The sequence below is a fragment of the Rana temporaria genome, chromosome 3 (genome assembly GCF_905171775.1).
Source record: "Rana temporaria chromosome 3, aRanTem1.1, whole genome shotgun sequence".
Taxonomy (NCBI): domain Eukaryota; kingdom Metazoa; phylum Chordata; class Amphibia; order Anura; family Ranidae; genus Rana; species Rana temporaria.
Window position 1 is genome coordinate 254589478 of NC_053491.1, and position 19706 is coordinate 254609183.

Below are 19706 nucleotides of genomic sequence, written 5' to 3' on the forward strand. Positions count from 1 at the left end.
AACGGTTCACCGTTGGTGCAGGTGTGCCTCAATATGCACCTGGGATCCCCCTGTCTCAGGCTGGATGTCCCGACTGGCAGTGGAGGCCTGAATCGTGCAGAAAGATCAACTGAAAAATAGCATCTCTCCTCCAGGTCTGATCTCTCTCACTGCCTCATGGCTGACTCAAACCTCCCCTCAGGACACAAAATGGAGTCTTTTACTTTCCTGTCAGCAGAGCATCATGGGCTTTTTAGTTTCTTCCTGTATACCAGGCTATAGAGCCGTTTTGTGAGGGAACTGCATGACCCAGAATCCATTGCAGCTGCTTCCTGCAGCTCAGTACAGTCTCTGGCTGCTGTAGCTGTGCCTTTTTAATGGTTTTCTTCTTCCTGCCAATAGGGGCACAGGGGAGGAACAGAGTAGCCTGTGTAAGTCAGCTCACATTACACTAAACTCAGTGATACAGGAAGTAGGAGGGGGTTGAAAATGCCCCTTGCAGCCTGTGTACATTGTTCCTACCAGCTTGGCGGGTCGTGGGTTATAGAGTGAGACACCCACTACAATAGTATTGGCACTGATTAGTGTCACTATTAGTGTCAGTGTACCCCCCAGCCAGCATCAACTAGTGTCAGATTTCCCATCATACTTTCACAGTCCCACTATAAATTGCTGATCACCACCATTACTAGTATAAGAAAAATAAATAGAAATTCTAGTATCTATATAACTTTCATGCAAACCAAATAAATGTTTCTTTTTTACCAAAGACATGTGGCAGAAACCATTTTAGCTTAAATTTATGAAGAAATTTGATTTAATTTTTATTGGATATATTTTACATCAGAAAATAAATATTGTTTTTTAATGTTCCATCTTTTCCAACAAAAGAAAGCTAATTTTGTGTGAAAAATATTATATGAATCTCATTTGTGTACTGCGTTGCATGACCATGCAATTGCCTTTTTAAGTACCGCAGTGCTGAATTGCACAGAAATGCTCTGGTTATGAAGGGGGTGCTATCATCAAGGTCAAGTGGTTAAAAATTAATGTGGATGTGCTAAGCTCCTTTTGATTCCTCCTGCCATTTAGTAACTGTTTGCCTGTGTCAGAGGTATAGGAAGATAGTGTACAGTGCAGTAGTGTATTTAGGTTTTGTGCTGCCCTAGGTCTGACTAAACTCGTGCACCACTAATTTAAATATGACCCACCCCCTACCGTCAAGGCTACATTTCATGCTGTTTAAGACCCGCCCTGAAATTTTCGAGTGGGGACACTCGGTTCTAAAGGCCTGGGGGGGGGGGGAATAGATTTGCCTAATTTGCATAGATTTCCTCTCACTTCCTGTTTGGATATGTGGCAGGAAGTCAAGGGAAATCTCTGCAATTGGACAGGGATGGTAAAAAATAAACGGACGGGCTATAACCCTCCCTTACGTTCTCCAAAATGAACAAAAAAAGTGTTGCCTATATTTCTACTTTAAAGCGGTGGTTCACCCTCCTTCACATCATTAGACCATTACATTCGGCATCGTAGCGCGAGCTACGGTATGCCGGTCTTAAATTTTTAATCCCCGTACTCACTGTGCTATCGATGATTGAAGAATCCGACTCCCGCGGGGAATGGGCGTGCCTATGGAGAGGGAGGATGATTGACGGCCGGCTCTGGCATGTCACGCTCCCCGAAGACAGCCGGAGTAGGTCTCGGCTATTCACGGCGCCTGCGCACAGGCTATGCGCAGGCGCCGTGAATAGCCAAGCCTATTTCGGCTATTTCCGGAGAAGCGTGACGTGCCAGGGCCGGCCGTCAATCACCTTCTCTCACCATAGGAACGCCCATTCCCCGGATTCTTCAATCATCGATAGCACAGTGAGTACGGGGATAAAAAATGTAAGACCGGCATACCGTAGCTCGCGCTACGATGCCGAATGTAATGGTCTAATAAAAAAAAACATTTTTTTTTTTTTTTTAACAGGGTGAACCCCCGCTTTAAGCACAAATTTATGATAATTTTATGGAGAGTATTAAGAAGATATAACCATGCCAATGGTGCATCAGAAAACATATAGCACAGTGAGGAAGTTTTGTGGTCCAGGATGATGGGACAATCAAAATTAGAAGCAGCGCCCCCTCCCACAGTTGCGGAATGACGGCCGCCCGCATACCAGAAGCAGTGCAGCTGCTTTATGGGGGAGCTAGACTAATTTGCCTCTCTGCCCAGTCCGCCCGATAAGACTGACACTACACTAACTGTGTAGCGAAAGCCGGCAGGGACTCTTTGCGTGCTGCCCTAGGGCCTTGTTGGCCTAGGCCAGGATACAGCATTGGTACAGTGTACTGGGAGATCCAAAAATTGCTTCCATTGATCAGCTGCAGAGTCCAAAAATTACTGCAAAAAGATGTGTATTTTTTTATCTTTTCGTAAAAGGTATACTTGGCCTTTAAGAGAAGTATGAGCATTTTCTTTTTCTTTTGATTCATACTTACATAGGTGGATGCAGCATTGGGCCGATGCTGCATTTGTCCCCCGGCGCCTCTAACACTGAGAACTGAGCGATTCTCGCAGCTCCCCAAGCAGAGAGCTGGTGACTGTCCCTCACAGCTCTCTGCTCTGCCCCCTCCTTGCTCACAGGAGCGCTGTGCTGTGGAGGGGGCGGGAGTGGCCGGCTCAGGCTTTCAGTGGCCTATCGTCAAGCAGTCATTATTAAAGCGGAGTTCCACCCAAAAATGAAACTTCCGCTTTTCGGATTCCCTTACCGAGCTTTCACTTCCGATCGCCTATGTGACTGGAGTAGAAGATGGAGCAGGTACCTGGCAAAATCAGGTACCCCCCATCCCAAAATGCTCAGTTTCACAAACAGGAGCTGGAGAGGAGGCCTTAACGTGGAAATTCCACTTTTGGGTGGAACTCCACTTTAATTGGTAGCACTGTGAAAGACTGTAGAGATTTAGGACTGTAAAGTACAGCGTTGTCCTTCTTCCAGTCCTTTGCAGGAAATTGCGCACACTAATAGAACAGAATTCAGATATTTGTTTCCTATGGACTGCCCATAAATGGCATAACAGTTGGCACCCTGGCAGGTAATCCAACATATCTCTTGGTGGCACTAGCAGTAATATCTCCTTGCAGCATTTACAGCTTTCCTAAATCTTTTCTTGGACTTGGTTTCCTCTTGCCATTCTTTATAAAATATACAGAGCTAGGTTTGGGGGGAGTTATAACTAAGAACCCTTAGCCTTGGTTCATACTGAAAGTGACTTTGAAATCATGCTACTTCAGCACAATTTCAAAGCCGCCAGTCGGTGTGATTTCATGTGCACAAATGTCTATGCAAGCTGCACATAAAATTGACAGAAATAGTGTAGAAAGCTTTTTCAAATTGGTGCAAGTTGGAGTCACGGTTCCATAGGCACAAGTAAGGTGCGACTTGTCATGTGATTTTGAACTGTCAAATCGCATGACAAGTTGCACCGGTGTCAACATGGGCTTTATGCAGTGACCTCATGACCACGGCACCCAGGAGATGTAAGAAACAAGTGAACCGAATCTGGATTAACACTTAACACAATTTTTTTTTTTTTTTTATACTGCATGCAAAAGCCAACACCACTGAGTGGCTATTCAACTTTGTGTGACTTTTTCATGCTTTATCAGATCAGAGAAAGTGGCATTTCAAGGTAAGTAGCCCATGTTGATATTGGCACAATATCATGCCTGACAATTGCATGCAACAGTTGGCAAACAGTTTTTTGAAATCCAACAATATAAATTGTCTGTAACCCACAGTTGGAAAATGCTCCAAATGAAACCTGGAATGGGCAGAATATTTACTTAGCTTTTAGCACAAAGAGGAATTAGAATAGGGACCAAGCAGTTTGGTTAGATCTGTAAACATTTGCATGACCTCGCCATCATTTGTTAAGGTCACTGAGTGCACATCAAAACCAAGCGCTAACAGCAGTCAGTCAGCTTTCATCATTGCTTAACTAGTAATCCTCGCGTCTAATTACGAGGATGAATACATCTACTTTTATCCAATTCTCACATTTCATCGGGTCACATGTAGACATAATTTACATTTAGAAAGTGCCTTTCATCCAGAGACTGTTACAAAGCATTTGATTATGGTATCTAAGGAATATAACATTTGCTGAATTATGGACTGAGGTGGCAGAAGAGGATCCTGGAATATTTATGTACAGTACATGTGAAAGTATGGGAACATTTCCTGTGTGTGCTGTGATTCATCCTGGTTTTCTCAGTAGTTGCTGATATTGGGTGACACAGGGTTAGATCATGCACATGGGGTAATGTGTTGGGAGCCCATAAAAAGGATCCTATTACATTCATTCAAATAACTTCAACAACATACAGTATGGAGTTATAAAACAATACTTTGTAACGTTTCATTTTGTCATGAATGTGGCAAGCAGCTGAAAAGCAGTAACTCATAGGATAAAATGTGAGCAGGCTAGAGGTTTTTCCTTTTTCCCCCCCCTAAACGGTTGCCCAGTCTCCTGTGAAAAGAAATAAGTCGGCAGCTACAAAAGCTGTAGCTTCTTCCTTTTAAAAACCACCATTCCCCTGTCCCATGATCCAGCGGATCACCCCAGTCAGTTTCACCTATCTTCTTTCCTTGGCACTGGTATTTTAACTGTGAGCACCCAGCTGTGACCGCTTGCAGTTCCACAGCCGGGTGCCCGCTGCGCATTGTGTATGGTCCTGCAGTCTTCTGGGACCTATCATGTATCCCAGAAGACAGCGGGGGAAGGAGGGAGGAGAAATTCTGCCTCTGATCGCCTAGGCAGTCGGAGAGGAGGTGGGAGCATTCCAGAGGAGCAGGGTATGAGTCCTTTAACGTGGAACTGCACCTTTTGGATGGAGCTCCACTTTAAGTTTTCTTTTTTCAAAGTTTCTTTTGTGGTTCTGACCTAAACTTAAACGGCCATGGAAAAAAAAAAACCTCTTAATTAACAGTCAGTATAGGAATCCTTGCATGTGTTCATTAATGATAGATACCAGCAGTACCTTTTTTTTTTTTTTTTTTTTTTTTACACCTGAATTGGCCATTAAAGTGTATATAAAACTGAAGAGCAAAAATGTAGTCCATTGCATTGTAGCAGTCCTGAAATGTAGTGTCTGCATTGTTTTAATCTGTCCACCTATTTTTATTTTTTTTTCACTTGGTGAACTTGCCAGTAAAAAGTGTCCTGTCTAGGGGTGTTGTGAAGGATATGCTTCAGTTAATTCTCCCTGCTAGTAATGCTGTGTATGTTAAAGGGTAATTGATCTAGTGTGTTGTGTGAAGAAGCCCTGTGTTTACTGTCTACTGTGATTAGAAGGGGCTCATGTTAATTATTCTGATTGCTTCATTGTGGTAATTACCTCTTCTATATGCGGGGCCAAGCTGTCTAGATAATGTATTCTGTTACAACTAGTAATTACCTTCACTGATGTCATTATCTAAAGAAATGTGTCTTCAGAGTCGGCGCCGAAGTGTCTGCCTATAATCTGTATGAGAGCCCCCACTGTGTGTGGAAAGGGGGTGGAGATTTCATTGTTCTTTGATTGAGGATTTAGCTTGTAAACTGCATATATACCTAGCAGCATGCTGCCATTAAAGTGTCTTGTTCCAGCAGTAAGCTTGGCTCATGTGTGGCTTATTGGGCGATTCCAGGAATATTCCTCCTCGTGGAATATTGGGTGATTTTCTTTATGGGAAGAAGGGAATGTTTGCCGGGGATATCATTCTACTACCGTCACAACTGGTTGGCAGCAGCGGGATTTTCCCTTCTACTCTCCTTTACACCCGGATTCCAAGCAGACACTGGAAGACCTACTGGAAGTTCTTGGAAGGATTGCTAGCAACAAAACCAAGCGGGTCATCAGAGCATAATTAATGGAGCTAGACCAGGAGAACTTGGTTGCAGCAACGCCAGCAGTACAAGAGATGGAGACACCAGTGATTCAGGAGGAGGAATCGCCAGCCAACAAAGTAATGAGAGAGAAGCTAGCATGGTTCGGTCCGAACCCAACGGCGGATGTGGTGCTGAAAGTGATGGACCTGTTAGTAAACGCAGAGCTACAGTTAAAACTGGCAGCAGTCCAAAAAGCAGCCGCACATTCTCCAAACAGTGAGTACAGCACAGCAGACACAAGGAAGATTCCGTTTAGCGCTTTTAAAGCTTTTGATGAAAAGGACTGTGAAATTGATAACTACCTGGCAGATTTTGAGTGACAATGTAACCTGCACCGAATAGCTAGAGGAGAGTGGGTTTCAATATTGTCAGGCAAACTGTCAGGCAAAGCTTCTGATGCTTTCCGGACCGTGCCAGATCAGGATATCCATAGCTACGCCCGGGTTAAAGAAGTGCTCCTGGCTCGTTATGCAGTAACCCCAGAGTCCCACCGACAGAAGTTCAGGGACTCACGCAAAACCACGAAAGACTCTTACGCGGAATGGGCATGCCAGTTATCCCTGTCGGCCTCTAACTGGGTGAACAGCAGCCAGGCCACCACCGCAGAGGACATTTTGCAACTAATGCTCCTGGAGCAATTTTACAATCACATCCAGACGGATGTCAAAGACTGGGTGAGAGATCGCAGGCCCATGACTCTACCAGAGGCCGCGAAGTTGGCGGATGAATATGCGGATACTCGCAAGACAAACCAGGTCACACCACGGGTACAACCTCCACGTCCAACGGCGCCCTCACACCCACCAGCCGCTAGATACCAACCTCCTAACCGACCGGTGACATCTAGCCCTCGCTATCCACGCCAGGAGGACAATGAACAACGCTGCTTCCGGTGCAAACAGCTGGGTCACTTCAAGCAGAATTGCCCCATGAACGACAACACCAGGTCAAATTTGTCTCAACCTGGGTACCGCCCACCAGCAGCAGCCCATTGTGTAGACTCGGCTTGGGATCCCCAGGAGCTGGGTCAGGAAGAACCATTGGGCACCCCTTACGAAGCCCTCGTGGTACAATCTGTTATTACGGACAACAGGGAACACCATTGTCAGCTGGTCATGGGTAACGGAAAAAAAGGCCCGGGGATTAAGAGACAGCCGGGTGGGCGACAGCCATGAGCCGGAGGGGCCCTGGAGGGAGCTGGGCAGAAAGAGGCACCGCCGGCTACCCTCCAAGAAGAAGAGGTCCTGGAAGCCATATAACAAGCTGACCTGGGAGGAGAAGAAGCGACTGGAGGAGAGGGAGTCGCAGCGGGCGTCCCAGATGCGGGCCGAGATGTTCGCCAAGGGCCCACCGGTGGCCCCTTACACCACCACCCAGTTCCTGATGATGAAGGACCACGTGGAGAGCCTGCAGGACATGAGCAAGCAGGAGCTGATCCGTGAGTACATGGAGCTGGAGGAGTGCATAAGCCGCATAGAGGAGGAGGAGGAGGAGAACAACCGCCTGAGGTCACAGCAGGCCGACCCCCCCAGGCTCCATGAACTGGAGATGGAGCTGGAGAAGCTCAAAGAGGAGAACCGGCGGCTGCGGAGGGAGCAGGGGGTGGCTGACCCTATGGGGCACTGATCCAACCCCCCCCGGTCTCTGAGCACCAGTGCTACAGCATTTCAACAAATATCAATTTTTCTTTTTATGAATCTCCTGTGATTGTCACTTCAGAGCCATAACCTGCCCCTCCCATTGCAGGACACCTAGACGGCGGCGCACAGACCCATTCGCCGTCTTCACACTGACTTCTGGTGACTCTGCAGATCGCACAAAGACTTGGGGACTGACCGGCGTGTGATCTGACGACACGGTGGCATACCCGAGTCTGAAGCTGTTGCCAAGGGATGTCAGTTACGCCAAACGGAGTTAACCTCGGACTAAAAGCTCTGAACCCGTCAACCCTACTGGACCAGGAAAGGTCCAACCAGGTTGCCGGAACAGGGAGAAAAAGGGGGGCCATTGTGAAGGATATGCTTCAGTTAATTCTCCCTGCTAGTAATGCTGTGTATGTTAAAGGGTAATTGATCTAGTGTGTTGTGTGAAGAAGCCCTGTGTTTACTGTGATTAGAAGGGGCTCATGTTAATTATTCTGATTGCTTCATTGTGGTAATTACCTCTTCTATATGCGGGGCCAAGCTGTCTAGATAACGTATTCTGTTACAACTAGTAATTACCTTCACTGATGTCATTATCTAAAGAAATGTGTCTTCAGAGTCGGCGCCGAAGTGTCTGCCTATAATCTGTATGAGAGCCCCCACTGTGTGTGGAAAGGGGGTGGAGATTTCATTGTTCTTTGAGGATTTAGCTTGTAAACTGCATATATACCTAGCAGCATGCTGCCATTAAAGTGTCTTGTTCCAGCAGTAAGCTTGACTCATGTGTGGCTTATTGGGCGATTCCAGGAATATTCCTCCTCGTGGAATATTGGGTGATTTTCTTTATGGGAAGAAGGGAATGTTTGATGGGGATATCATTCTACTACCGTCACAGGTGTCATTCTAGGACAGGACATCTTTCCCATTCTGGGCTAACCAAAAAAAATAAAAATAACCAAGAGTCCCACCCGGGATATTTGAATTTTTTTTATTCTGACAAGGGCGCTTGCCGCTGTCGGAATACACTGATCATCAGCTGGAGATGATTGACTGCAGCCACTGATCGAGAAAAAGTATCCTACCTGTCCCTTCAACAGAAGTCAATCAAATGATGGCTTCTGTGAAGATGGCCTTACACTGATTGAAATTCAAGTGGTTCCTGCTGAACTAACCAAGTTCCACATTTTAATCAGTGTATGGCCAGCTATAGCAGGGAGCAATGCTAACTGATCATGCCAAATTTTTTTTTTTTTTTTTCAATTTAAGAATAGCAATCACATGAAGCCATTTATTTTTACATCATTTGTTTTGGATCCTTTTTATATCCTAACATAAATCACCCAAATGGCCTTGATCAGGTGGCACGCACAGGTTAAAATGGCAAAGGTTAATTTCCCACATTTGTGGCTTTTTAAATCACAATTGGTGTCTGTTTATTAATAGTCAATGAGCTTGTTAGCTCTCACATGGATTAGCTCTCGCATGGCTAGACACTGGGCCATGAGGAGGTAGAAAAGAACACTCAAAAGACCTGCATAACAAGGTAATGAAACTTTACACAGATGGAATAGGATATAAAAAGATATCCAAAAACTTGAATTAACCAGTCAGTACTGTTCAATCACTTAATAAGAAGTGGAACATTTGAGAATCTCTTGATATCAAGCCAAGGATTTAAAAATGAGCTAAAAAACGATGTGAATGCTAGTCTTCTTTTTTTTTTTTTTTGGCACGATCAGTCATATTTTCAATATTAATGCCAACATTTCACAATTTCAGCCAGGGTATGCAAACTTTTGAGCTAAACTGTTGCTCCAATAGGATCATTACTTTCAAAGGTGCTGACTTTAACTCAAGTGCAGATCAGGAATTCTGACTTTCTAATCTGTATGCTTGTTCCAAGTCAGGGACTTAGAAATAAAAAAAAGGCAAACTTTTCTGTAAAAAATGTACTATGCAGTCAAGGGTCCCTAGTATAATTAAAAACACTATGCAGCTTAGAAAATTATTTTTTCTTTTAAATGTCATTCCTGGTCAAGATTGACTTTGCCACAGCCTGGCTGAAAAATTTGCTTTGGGCGCGATCTGCGCATTCAAATAAAAAGTGCTCTCTTTCAAGGTCTACACTTGCACAGCATGAAAAGGAAAATAGTGGAGTTCAGCATTCCTTCAATGAGGGAAAGGGAGCACTGGATTGTAAACAAGGGAGAGCACTCATTCCTGTTATGCTGGGGGCTTGCTTAAAGCGGAGTTCCACCCTAAAGTGGAATTTTCGCTCCTCTGATCCCCCCCTCGCCGGTGCCACAATGGGCACCTTTAGGGGGAGGGGGGGACAGGATACATTTCCCACTACCAGGAGCCTCAGCCGCAGGTGGTGATGTCATGGCTGGGGCTCCCTCCCCCGGCCACCGGGACAGTAGGAGAGAGGAGCGGACCTCGCACATGTGCAGTAGGGGTCCTGGTGTGAAGCCGAAAGACTACACTTCCGTGTACTCTTACCTGCAATGGTGGCAGCAGCACATGACAGCTGATGGAAACATCAGCCGCGGGTGCCGACATCACTGTACTGCAGGTCAGGTAAGAGTCCTATTATTATTAAAAGCCAGCAGCTGCAGTATGTGTAGCTGCTGGCTTTTAATTTAATTGTATTTAAGTTTTTGGGGGGGAACACCACTTTAGCGATCAGAGCTTTGCAGATTCTATGCCAGGATGCAGTATATCTGACAGGATTGTAGTTTTTTGGCAGACTTGGTGGAAGCAAAGATTGGCAAACAAGTATAGCAAAAAGAAAACGCTGTGTTTTTTTGTTTGTTTGTTTTTTTTTGTTTTTTTGCTGGACAATTTTTTTTTACAGTAGTGGGGTCTGTTGGCTACAAAGTAATAAAAAAAAAGAAGGTGAAATAGTCCTTTTTTAATGATGGAAACAGCTAGGCAACCAATAATTCTTAGTTAAACAATAGCAATAAATAGGTCAAAAAGTATTTTATTTAAAAAAAATGAAAAATAAATTGTGCTTTAGGAAAGATTCTGTGCACAAAAAGATTGAGTTTCTTAAAAGTTGTCTTCACCCTGGCAGCCCAGCCGTGCAGCCAGCACTTGCTATTTTCAGTATGTCACATCACAACTAACAGGTCGAGGACTTTGAACAACCAACATCACTCTATCTTTCAGGATTATGGAGTTGAAGAACAATTTGTTTTTTCCATCTGCTCTTCTTTTCTGCGTAGATGGCCTGGAACATATGAGACAAATATTCATAAAAACACTTGTCTCTGTTCAAATGCACTGGATCCTCTGGCTAAAAGTTTGGACAGTTGAACCTGCATGCAAAGGACGCCTCTTGTATATGCCTTTTCAAGTAACCAGTGACCAGTTCAATAAAGAAGTCACAGATATAAACAAAACCTCCTTTTCCGTTGCTTCTACTGCCTCTGAACGCAGAGTACTTTTGTGCTCTTCCTAGCTTCAACTTCAAAACCTAAGTTCATCCCTTCATTCTGGCACAAGGCCTAGCCTAAAATGGCTCCCAAGTCCTCTTTGCAATGAAAGGACTCCCTTACTTATAGAATTTGAGGGACAACTTCTGCAGTGTGCATCGTGCTGGATTACAGGCATTCCAATGTGGATTTAATAGGTGGTTTTAAGGATTTCCTAAATAAGAAACTAAAACGCTACCTCCTCAGGTCATCTAAAAACGATCGTTTGCAGAAGGCCCTACACCACCTCTTGATCTAGGTAGTTGTTTCTGCCAGTACCACCACAGCACAAGTTCGAGGGATTCTACTAAAACATGTCCATGGTACCAGAGCCCAACTGAGGTATTGTACCCTATGCGTAAACTCCCTCCGCAAACCACCCAGGATGTTCACAAAACTCCTGGCACTCTTCCTGCTTTTCAGAGCTGAAGGGACAGATTAGCTACACAGCCTTCTCCTGAAGGGTGTATTCCCTTCGTATCTTGCAGGAAATATCCAAAAGTCTATCTAGCTGGTAGGGCTCATGCAGAGGCATAGGTAAACTAGACAAAGGTCGGTAACAAGTGGTTGCATGCTGAGAACAAGTCAAAGGGCCAGTAACTAATAGTAATGAAGATTTGGGCAGGAGCATAGGGAGCAAGATCTATTGGCTGGATAAGCGCACAATCTGGCAAAACCGTAAGTTCAAAGGCATGGCTTAAAGGCTTACATAGGAAACTCATGTGAGGGGAGGAGCAAGGAGTTCAAGGTTCATCAGAAACAAGATAACAAGTATGTTTGTCAAAGGATAAGGCAGGGAGCTATCCAGCATCTCAGGGGGCAGGTCCTAGGTTGAAATCCAGATCTTGACACTGGTTCAGTGGTCGGCCTCCAAAGGTCTTCTTTACAGCCTTCTATTGGCCTCAAGTATTTGGGTCCAATTCTAGATGCATTCCAAAAAAAGTTCCTTCTCCAAGGCCTATACTTTACTGAGATTCACCAGAAATCCCATTGATATTCACCATGGAAGTCCTAAGTAAGCTCTGAGACTGTGCTCTTTGCTCAGTCTCGCCAAGAACTCTCAAACTAAACCTATCAACATGGGGAATAAGAAGACTCTTTCCCTGGATCTACTCATGCCTTTTATTTCCTTCACAAAATAAAATACTTCCTTTCTTAGAATTGGAAGATTCTTTCTAGAGATGGATAGTCTGTTATCAAGGGGAGCAGTCTCCTAATCCCTTGATGGTCCAAGGAACATGGTTGAGAGGAGGCCAAACTCTCCAAAATCGCCTTGGAGCTCAGAGCTATCAGAAAATCTCTACAGCACTGTACCCTCCTGGCCTTGGATATTCTAGTTATCCTCTGGTCCCATTTCAGGCTATGTACACCTTCCATTTACCAAGCATTCTATCTCACCTACCCCACTAAAGATGATGGAGAGAGACCAGGCTCTTTCTGATACCAACTGGATCAGAAGACCCTGGTACATGGACATCCTCAATCTTCATACAGAAAACCCCTTCCAATAGGCTCAAGCTGTTTTCTAAAGGCCACCTATTTCACCTGGTTTCTAGCTTAATGGGATGACTGTTGAAACCCAGGTCTTAAAGGATAGAGAGGTTCCGTAATCTGTTATTACCTTGCTGAGCTCAAAAAAGGCCACATCCAGGAAGATTTGGCATTCCTGGAAATATTATTTAGCCTGCCGTTGGAGCAGTCTATACACTCCCAGATCTCTCTCTGTACAGCACACCCAGCTCCTGCAAACAAGTCTGACCAAAATATATCTCTTTTCACTCTAATAGGGCAAGTTTCAGCCTCATCTATTCCTTCAAAAGGCCTCCAATTGCCTTCTTTTAGAGACTTTTTTTTTTTTTTTTTTACTTTTTCTTTATGTCCAGCTGAAAGAAAGAGCTAGGTTCCTTTTTCTGGTTACCAAAACAGGTGTATCTCAGTATAGTAGCTCATTCCTTCAAGAGAGCCCTTCCTCAGACTTTACAACCACTATGCCCTGGTATGCCCAAGACCATCCTTCCTTCAAAAGGTGGTTTTATCCATCTCTGACAACCCAGGTCTGTCATCTTTGTGTCTTGCTGGTAAGCATCTTAAAGTGGTTCTTAAGACAGAAGGGGTTTTACTGTAATGCATTCTATGCACTCCTCTTTGTTTTGCCTTAAAGCGGGGGTTCACCCTATAAAATAAAAAACAATTTTTTTTTTCTTCTAGCCTAAAATTCGGCATTGTAGCGCGAGCTACAGTATGCCGGTCTTAATTTTTTTATCGCCGTACTCACAGTGTAATCGTACATAGTAGATTCCGACTGCCCATGGGGAATGGGTGTTCCAATCCAGACGGAAGGTGATTGACGGCCGGCTCTGGCGCGTCACGCTTCTCCGGAAATAGCCGAAATAGGCTTGGCTCTTCACGGCGCCTGCGCATAGTCTGTGCGCAGGCGCCGTGAAGAGCCGAGACCTACTCCGGCTGTCTTCGGGGAGCGTGACGCGCCAGAGCCGGCCGTCAATCATCCTCCTTCTTGAAAAGAACGCCCATTCCCCGCGGGCAGTCAGAATCTACTATGTACGATTACACTGTGAGTACGGCGATAAAAAAATTAAGACCGGCATACTGTAGCTCGCGCTACAATGCCGAATTGTATGCTAAAATGTTGTTCTGCAGGGTGAACCCCCGCTTTAAGGTTGTTTTAAAGACAGAGGTTTTTTTTATTTATTTTTTTATTCTAGTGCATTCCATCATATCCAATGAGGGAGGAGGTGTCTTGTGGACACACAGAACAGGGCTTGGGAGTGAGCATGCATGAGTGCCCTCATAGCAAGTGGCTTGCTGTGGGGGAATTTAAGGGTGGGTGGAGCCCAGATCATTAGGGGGGAGACCCAAGAACAGGAGGATCAGGGCAACATGTTTGTTTTAAGAAAAATAAATTAAAACACAAGCCTTTTGCGTTACTTTAATTTATAGGACTGATACTATATTGTGGTGACATAAGCTATCTACAGTTTGTTTTAATTAAAGTGGAGTTCAACCCTGAAAAAATGTTTTACTCCAAAAATGAAAAAAAAATGGAAATTTTTTTTTTTTACTTTCCTGAAATAGCTGTTTCTATGCGGAAGTCCCGAATCTGCCACTTCATTCTCCGCGGTGGATCGTCGTTTTTCAAAACGTCGTTTTTTGTGTCAATGAAAATGATAGTGTGTGGGCAAAACGACGTTTCAAAACAACGTTTTTAAACCCGCGAATGCTCAGAAGCAAGTTATGAAGCTAGCTTCAATGGAAAAGAGTGCTGAACGTAACCACGCTTTGCTAGAGCATTTTGAAAAAACGATGGTGTGTAGGCAACGTCGTTTTTGAAAATGAAGTTTAAAAAATGTCGTTTTATTTCATGATTCAAAACGTCGTTTTTTTTTCATCACAAAAAACGACCGTCTGTACGCGGCATTAGAGTTGGATTTCATGATCCATTAATTCATGATTGATGGATATGTATGTTTTGCTTTTTTTTTCTGACATGTATACTTGTAGTATGGTCAATGCATGCAGTGCAGGGCATATGATTCTCTGTTGTCTCTTTTATGTTGTAAGTCATTATCAACACATCAAACCTTATTCGGTAAGTACAATCTGCTTGCCATCAATTACCAAACTGAAATTAAATCTAAACATGTACAACAGTAATGTAAATTGAGGTTAAATAAGTCATAACTGATGTCACCCATTTTTAAAGACTTGTTACATATATGCATGTTTATGTTCTACACAGTGCAGTATCTTAAAAGTGGAAAATATATACATGGAAGAAGAATCTTGGCTGGATATGAAAGCAAGAGTGATGACTCTAAAGAGCCGCTGTTTAACATGGACCCAGTATGCATCCATGAATGAGGAGTCTGTGTACAAGGAATGTGAAGAGAATCCAAACTGGTAAGGGATCTATCTATCATGGTACCATGTTAAATATGTACTGTACTTGAAGGTTCCCATATACATAAAAAAAACAATTAAAATATGCTGCGAGGCTATGAATTAGCCAATATAGGGTTAAAGAAACAAGTCTGTAAATGGTGTCCTTTTTAGTTAGATTACTGTACACCAATTATATTCTATGCAGGGTGATTATTTTTCCTAGACAATAGCCAGTTCCTGTATCTCAGACTCAATTGGTTTTGATGTTTTTGGCCCCAGTTAAAAAATAGGAAGATCCCTTGCCAGGTTATTTTTTTTTTTTTGCTAGCTGTATCTACATGCTTGTATGCATGCCTAACAACATCAGGGCATGCTCCTAATTAGACGACGGCTGGTGTCCTGGGGTATTTCCTTCCAGATCTGTACCAGGACATAACTGAGCTCTCGAACAGACTGAGGTGTAACCTGAAGGCATCTGGATCATAACCTAATGTTCCAGAGATGTTCTATTGGACTTAGGTCAGGCGAGCATGGGGGGGCCATTCAATGGTATAAATTCCTTTTATCCTCCAGGAACTGGCTGCATACTCTTGCCACGGCATTGCTGTGCACCAGGAGGAACCCAGGACCTGCTGCACCAGCGTAGGTTCTGACAATGGGTTTAAGGATTTCATTCAGATACCTAATGGCAATCGGGTGCCATTGTCTAGCCCAGTGATGGCAAACACTGGCACCCCAGGTGTTTTGGAACTTCCTTTTTCCATGATGATCATGCACTCTGCAGTGTAGTTGTGCATCATGGGAAATGTAGTTCCAAATCATCTGGGGTGCCAAGGTTTGCCATCACTGGTCTAGCCTGTAGAGGTCTGGGCATCCCTCCATGGATAAGCCTCCCCAGACCATCACTGACCCACCACCAAACCGGTCATGCTGAACGATGTTACAGACAGCAATACTGTTCTCCACGACTTCTCCAGACCCTTTTACGACTTTCACATGTGCTCAGGGAGAACCCGCTCTCATCTGTGAAAAGCACAGGGTGATGGTGGCGGACCTACCAGTTCAGATGTTGAATGGAAAATGCCAATTGAGCTCCACGGTGCTGGACAATGAGCACAGGGCCCACTAGAGGATGTCAGGCCCTCAGGCCACCCTCATGAAGTTTGTTTCTAATTGTTTGGTCAGAGACATTCACACCTGTGGCCTGCTGGAGGTCATTTTGTAGGGGCTTTGGCAGGGCACATCCTGTTACTCCTTTCACAAAGCAGATTACCAGTCCTGCAAATGAGTTAAAGACCTTCTACAGCCTTGTCCAGCTCCACTAGAGTAACTGCCTGCCTCCTGGAATCTCTGGTAATGGCACGTATTGATGTGCCATGCTGGAGGAGTTGCACTGCCTGTGCAACCTCTATAGGGTACAGGTATCACCTCATGCTACCAGTAGTGACACCTACCCTAGCCAAATACAAAACCTAGTGAAAAACAATCAAACGATGAGTAGGGAAAAATGTCATTAGTCTCCACCTGTAAAACCATTCCTGTTTTGTGGGTCGTACCAGTGTTGCCCATCTAGCGCACCTGGTGTTAATGTCATTAACACCAAAGCAGCTGAAATTGATTATAAAGTCCTCTGCTCTCCTCTGAGTTTAAATGACTTTATTACACGCAGTATGTGTGTGTATATGTATATATGTATGTAATATATATCTCTCTGCTTTTTTAATATTACAAAGCTATTGTTACCCTTAATGAGACATTTGACAGACCTCACAGTGTAGTTCTGGTGACTGCCCATAGCGCAACAATTAGACATCATATTATTCTGTCAATTCCTTTTTTCATAAAATCCTTGCTAAAGAATATATTGTTGTCACGCTTAGATGCTTTTCAGAGAAGAAAAGTGCTTCTGAGTAACTGTGCCGGGAAACAATGATAGGAAATCGATAATCGGAATGTTTCTCTTTCACCCGCCAGAGTTGCAGTTACAGTTGTGTGAAAAAGTACTTGCCCCCTTGCAGATTTTTTTATTTTATTTTTTTGCATATTTGTCACACTTAAATGATCATCAAACAAACACATTTTATTATTGCACAAAGATAACCCAAGTAAATACAAAATGCAGTTTTTAAATGATGGTTTCATTTATTAAGGCAAAAAAGCTGTACAAACCTGCCTGGCCCCCTAAAACTAATATTTGGTTGTGCCACCCTTGGCGGCAACAACTGCAATCAAGCATTTGTGATAACTGGCAATGAGTCTTTAACATTGCTGTGGAGCAATTGTGGTCCACTCTACAGAATTGTTTTAATTCAGCCACATTTGGAGGGTATGATACAGCATCTCAATTGGATTTATGTTCAAGTTTAAAGCGGTGGTTCACCCTCCTTCACATCATTAGACCATTACATTCGGCATCGTAGCGCGAGCTACGGTATGCCGGTCTTAAATGTTTAATCCCCGTACTCACTGTGCTATCGCTCATTGAAGAATCCGACTCCCGCGGGGAATGGGCGTGCCTATGGAGAGGGAGGATGATTGACGGCCGGCTCTGGCACGTCACGCTCCCCGAAGACAGCCGGAGTAGGTCTCGGTTCTTCACGGCGCCTGCGCACAGGCTATGCGCAGGCGCCGTGAATAGCCAAGCCTATTTTGGCTATTTCCGGAGAAGCGTGACGTGCCAGGGCCGGCCGTCAATCACCTTCTCTCACCATAGGAACGCCCATTCCCCGGAATCTTCAATGAGCCATAGCACAGTGAGTACGGGGATAAAAAATGTAAGACCGGCATACCGTAGCTCGCGCTACGATGCCGAATGTAATGGTCTAATAAAAAAAAACATTTTTTTTTTTTTTAACAGGGTGAACCCCCGCTTTAAGTTTGACTAGGCCACTCAAGAACCCAAATTTTGCTTTGTTTGAATCATTTGGGGGTGGACTTGTTGTGTTTCGGATCATTGTCTTGCTGCATAACCCAAGTGCACTTGAGCTTGAGGTCACAAACTGATGGAAGGACATTCTCCTTTGGGATTTTCTGGTAGAGCTCAGAATTCATGGTTCTATCAATTATGGTAAGTCGTCCAGGTCCTGAAGCTGCAAAACAGCCCCAGACCATCACATATGACTGTTGGTATGATGTTCTTGTTATGAAATGCTGTATTCGTTTTATGACAGATGTAACGAGGCGCACACCTTCCAACAAGTAACATTTTTGTCTCATCCGTCCACAGACTATTTGCCTAAAAGTCCTGGGTATAAGCAAGATGTTTTTTGGTAAATGTGAGATGATCATTTTGTGTTCTTTTTGGTCAGCAGTGGCTTTGGCCCTGGAACTCTCCCATGGATGCCATTTTTGCCCAGTCTCTTTTCTTAATGTTGAGTCATGAACTCTAATCTTACCTGAGGCAAGTGAGGCCTGCAGTTCTTTAGATGATGTTCTGGGTTCTTTTATGAACTCCTGGATGAGTTGTCATGCTCTTGGAGTAATTTTTGTAGGCTGGCCACTCCTGGGAAGGTTCACCACTGTTCCAAGTTATTTCCATTTGTGGATAATGCCTCTCCCCGTGGTTCACTGGAGTTCCAAAGCCTTAGAAATGGCTTTGAAACCATTCCTAGACCGATACATGTACATTAGAAACAAAGTAATCTGTTCTTGAATTTTTTTAGATTGTGGCATGTGTGGCTTTTTGTGATGTTAGCGTGCTTCACTTTGTCAGACAGCTTCTATTTATGTGATTTCTTGATTCAACGGGTCTGGCAGTAATCGGGCCTTGGTGTGGCAAGTAAAATTTAACTCGGCTTTCCAAAAAAGTGTGGTTAATTACAGTTCATTCATCAGCATGGGAGGGGGCAATTACTTTTCTCTTATCGTCCATGGATGGACAGAGCTCCTTAAATCTTGACAAGTGGGTTATGTTCCCTGTTTACAGGAGAGGACTAGGCAGAAACATGTTAAATACATGTTACATTAATAGAGTTGAACAGCCCCGCCCAGGGGGCGGTCCCTCCACACATAACTCTCCTCACTGCATCATGCAGCCTCAGTTTCGTTCTGCCTAGCAAAGGAGAAGGACGTATGGCTCCCTTTGGGCCCAGCGCCCTGAGGACATTTATTTTATTTTTGTCTTTTGACTTCTGTCAACTTTCGGCTGAGAGACAGGCTGGATATTGTAGATCCTTGTAGTCATCAGTCCGGCCAGCGAGCGTGAAGACAACTTTGCAAAGAGGCTGGGTCTGCCACAACATGCCCCATGACTCCTGGGGTGGCCAGTGAGCTTTTCTCCGAGGTCCACACATGACTGGGCTGTGGTGTGGACCGGGCCGACAGCTACCTCCATTGCGGTTGTACGCCTGTCTGGTATGCGTCAGCGAAGTCGTCGCGTGGCCGGGTAAGTACAGTCCCTCCCTCTTAGGTGGGGTGGTATGGCTGAGCATTCCTGGGGTTTGGATATCCTTTCTTCCCTGCTCCCATTTTTCCCTCTGCTGTTTCATTGCTGTCACACCTTGCTGAGGGACTGTGCGCTGGCTTATGTGTTTTTTCTTTAATGCTGGGGGTCCTTTTTTCTGGTGCTGTGCAGCCTTTTTAGGCTTTCACCGTTTAAATTGTGGCATTTTGCCGCCATTCGGGTGGCTCTGGCGCCATTTTTTGGGTGATTTTCAATTCCTATTGAAAATCCCATTGGCGGCCATTTTGTTGTAGCCGCGCTGTGACCATATGCTGCGCTCGGCGGCCATCTTGCCGGAGTCCTCGGCCTCTATTGCTGGTTCCTATGGCACGTGGCGCCGTTCGTCTC

General features: G+C 44.5%; 1 protein-coding gene across 1 annotated transcript in view; it reads left to right on the plus strand.

The window, feature by feature from the left end:
- The window catches only part of PRELID2 (PRELI domain containing 2), a 167146-nt gene that overhangs the window by 89949 nt on the left and 57491 nt on the right, over positions 1 to 19706 (plus strand). The window contains exon 4 of the mRNA XM_040344592.1: positions 14775 to 14935. Coding sequence (XP_040200526.1) covers positions 14775 to 14935 — 161 coding nt within the window. The remainder of the gene's footprint in view (positions 1 to 14774; positions 14936 to 19706) is intronic.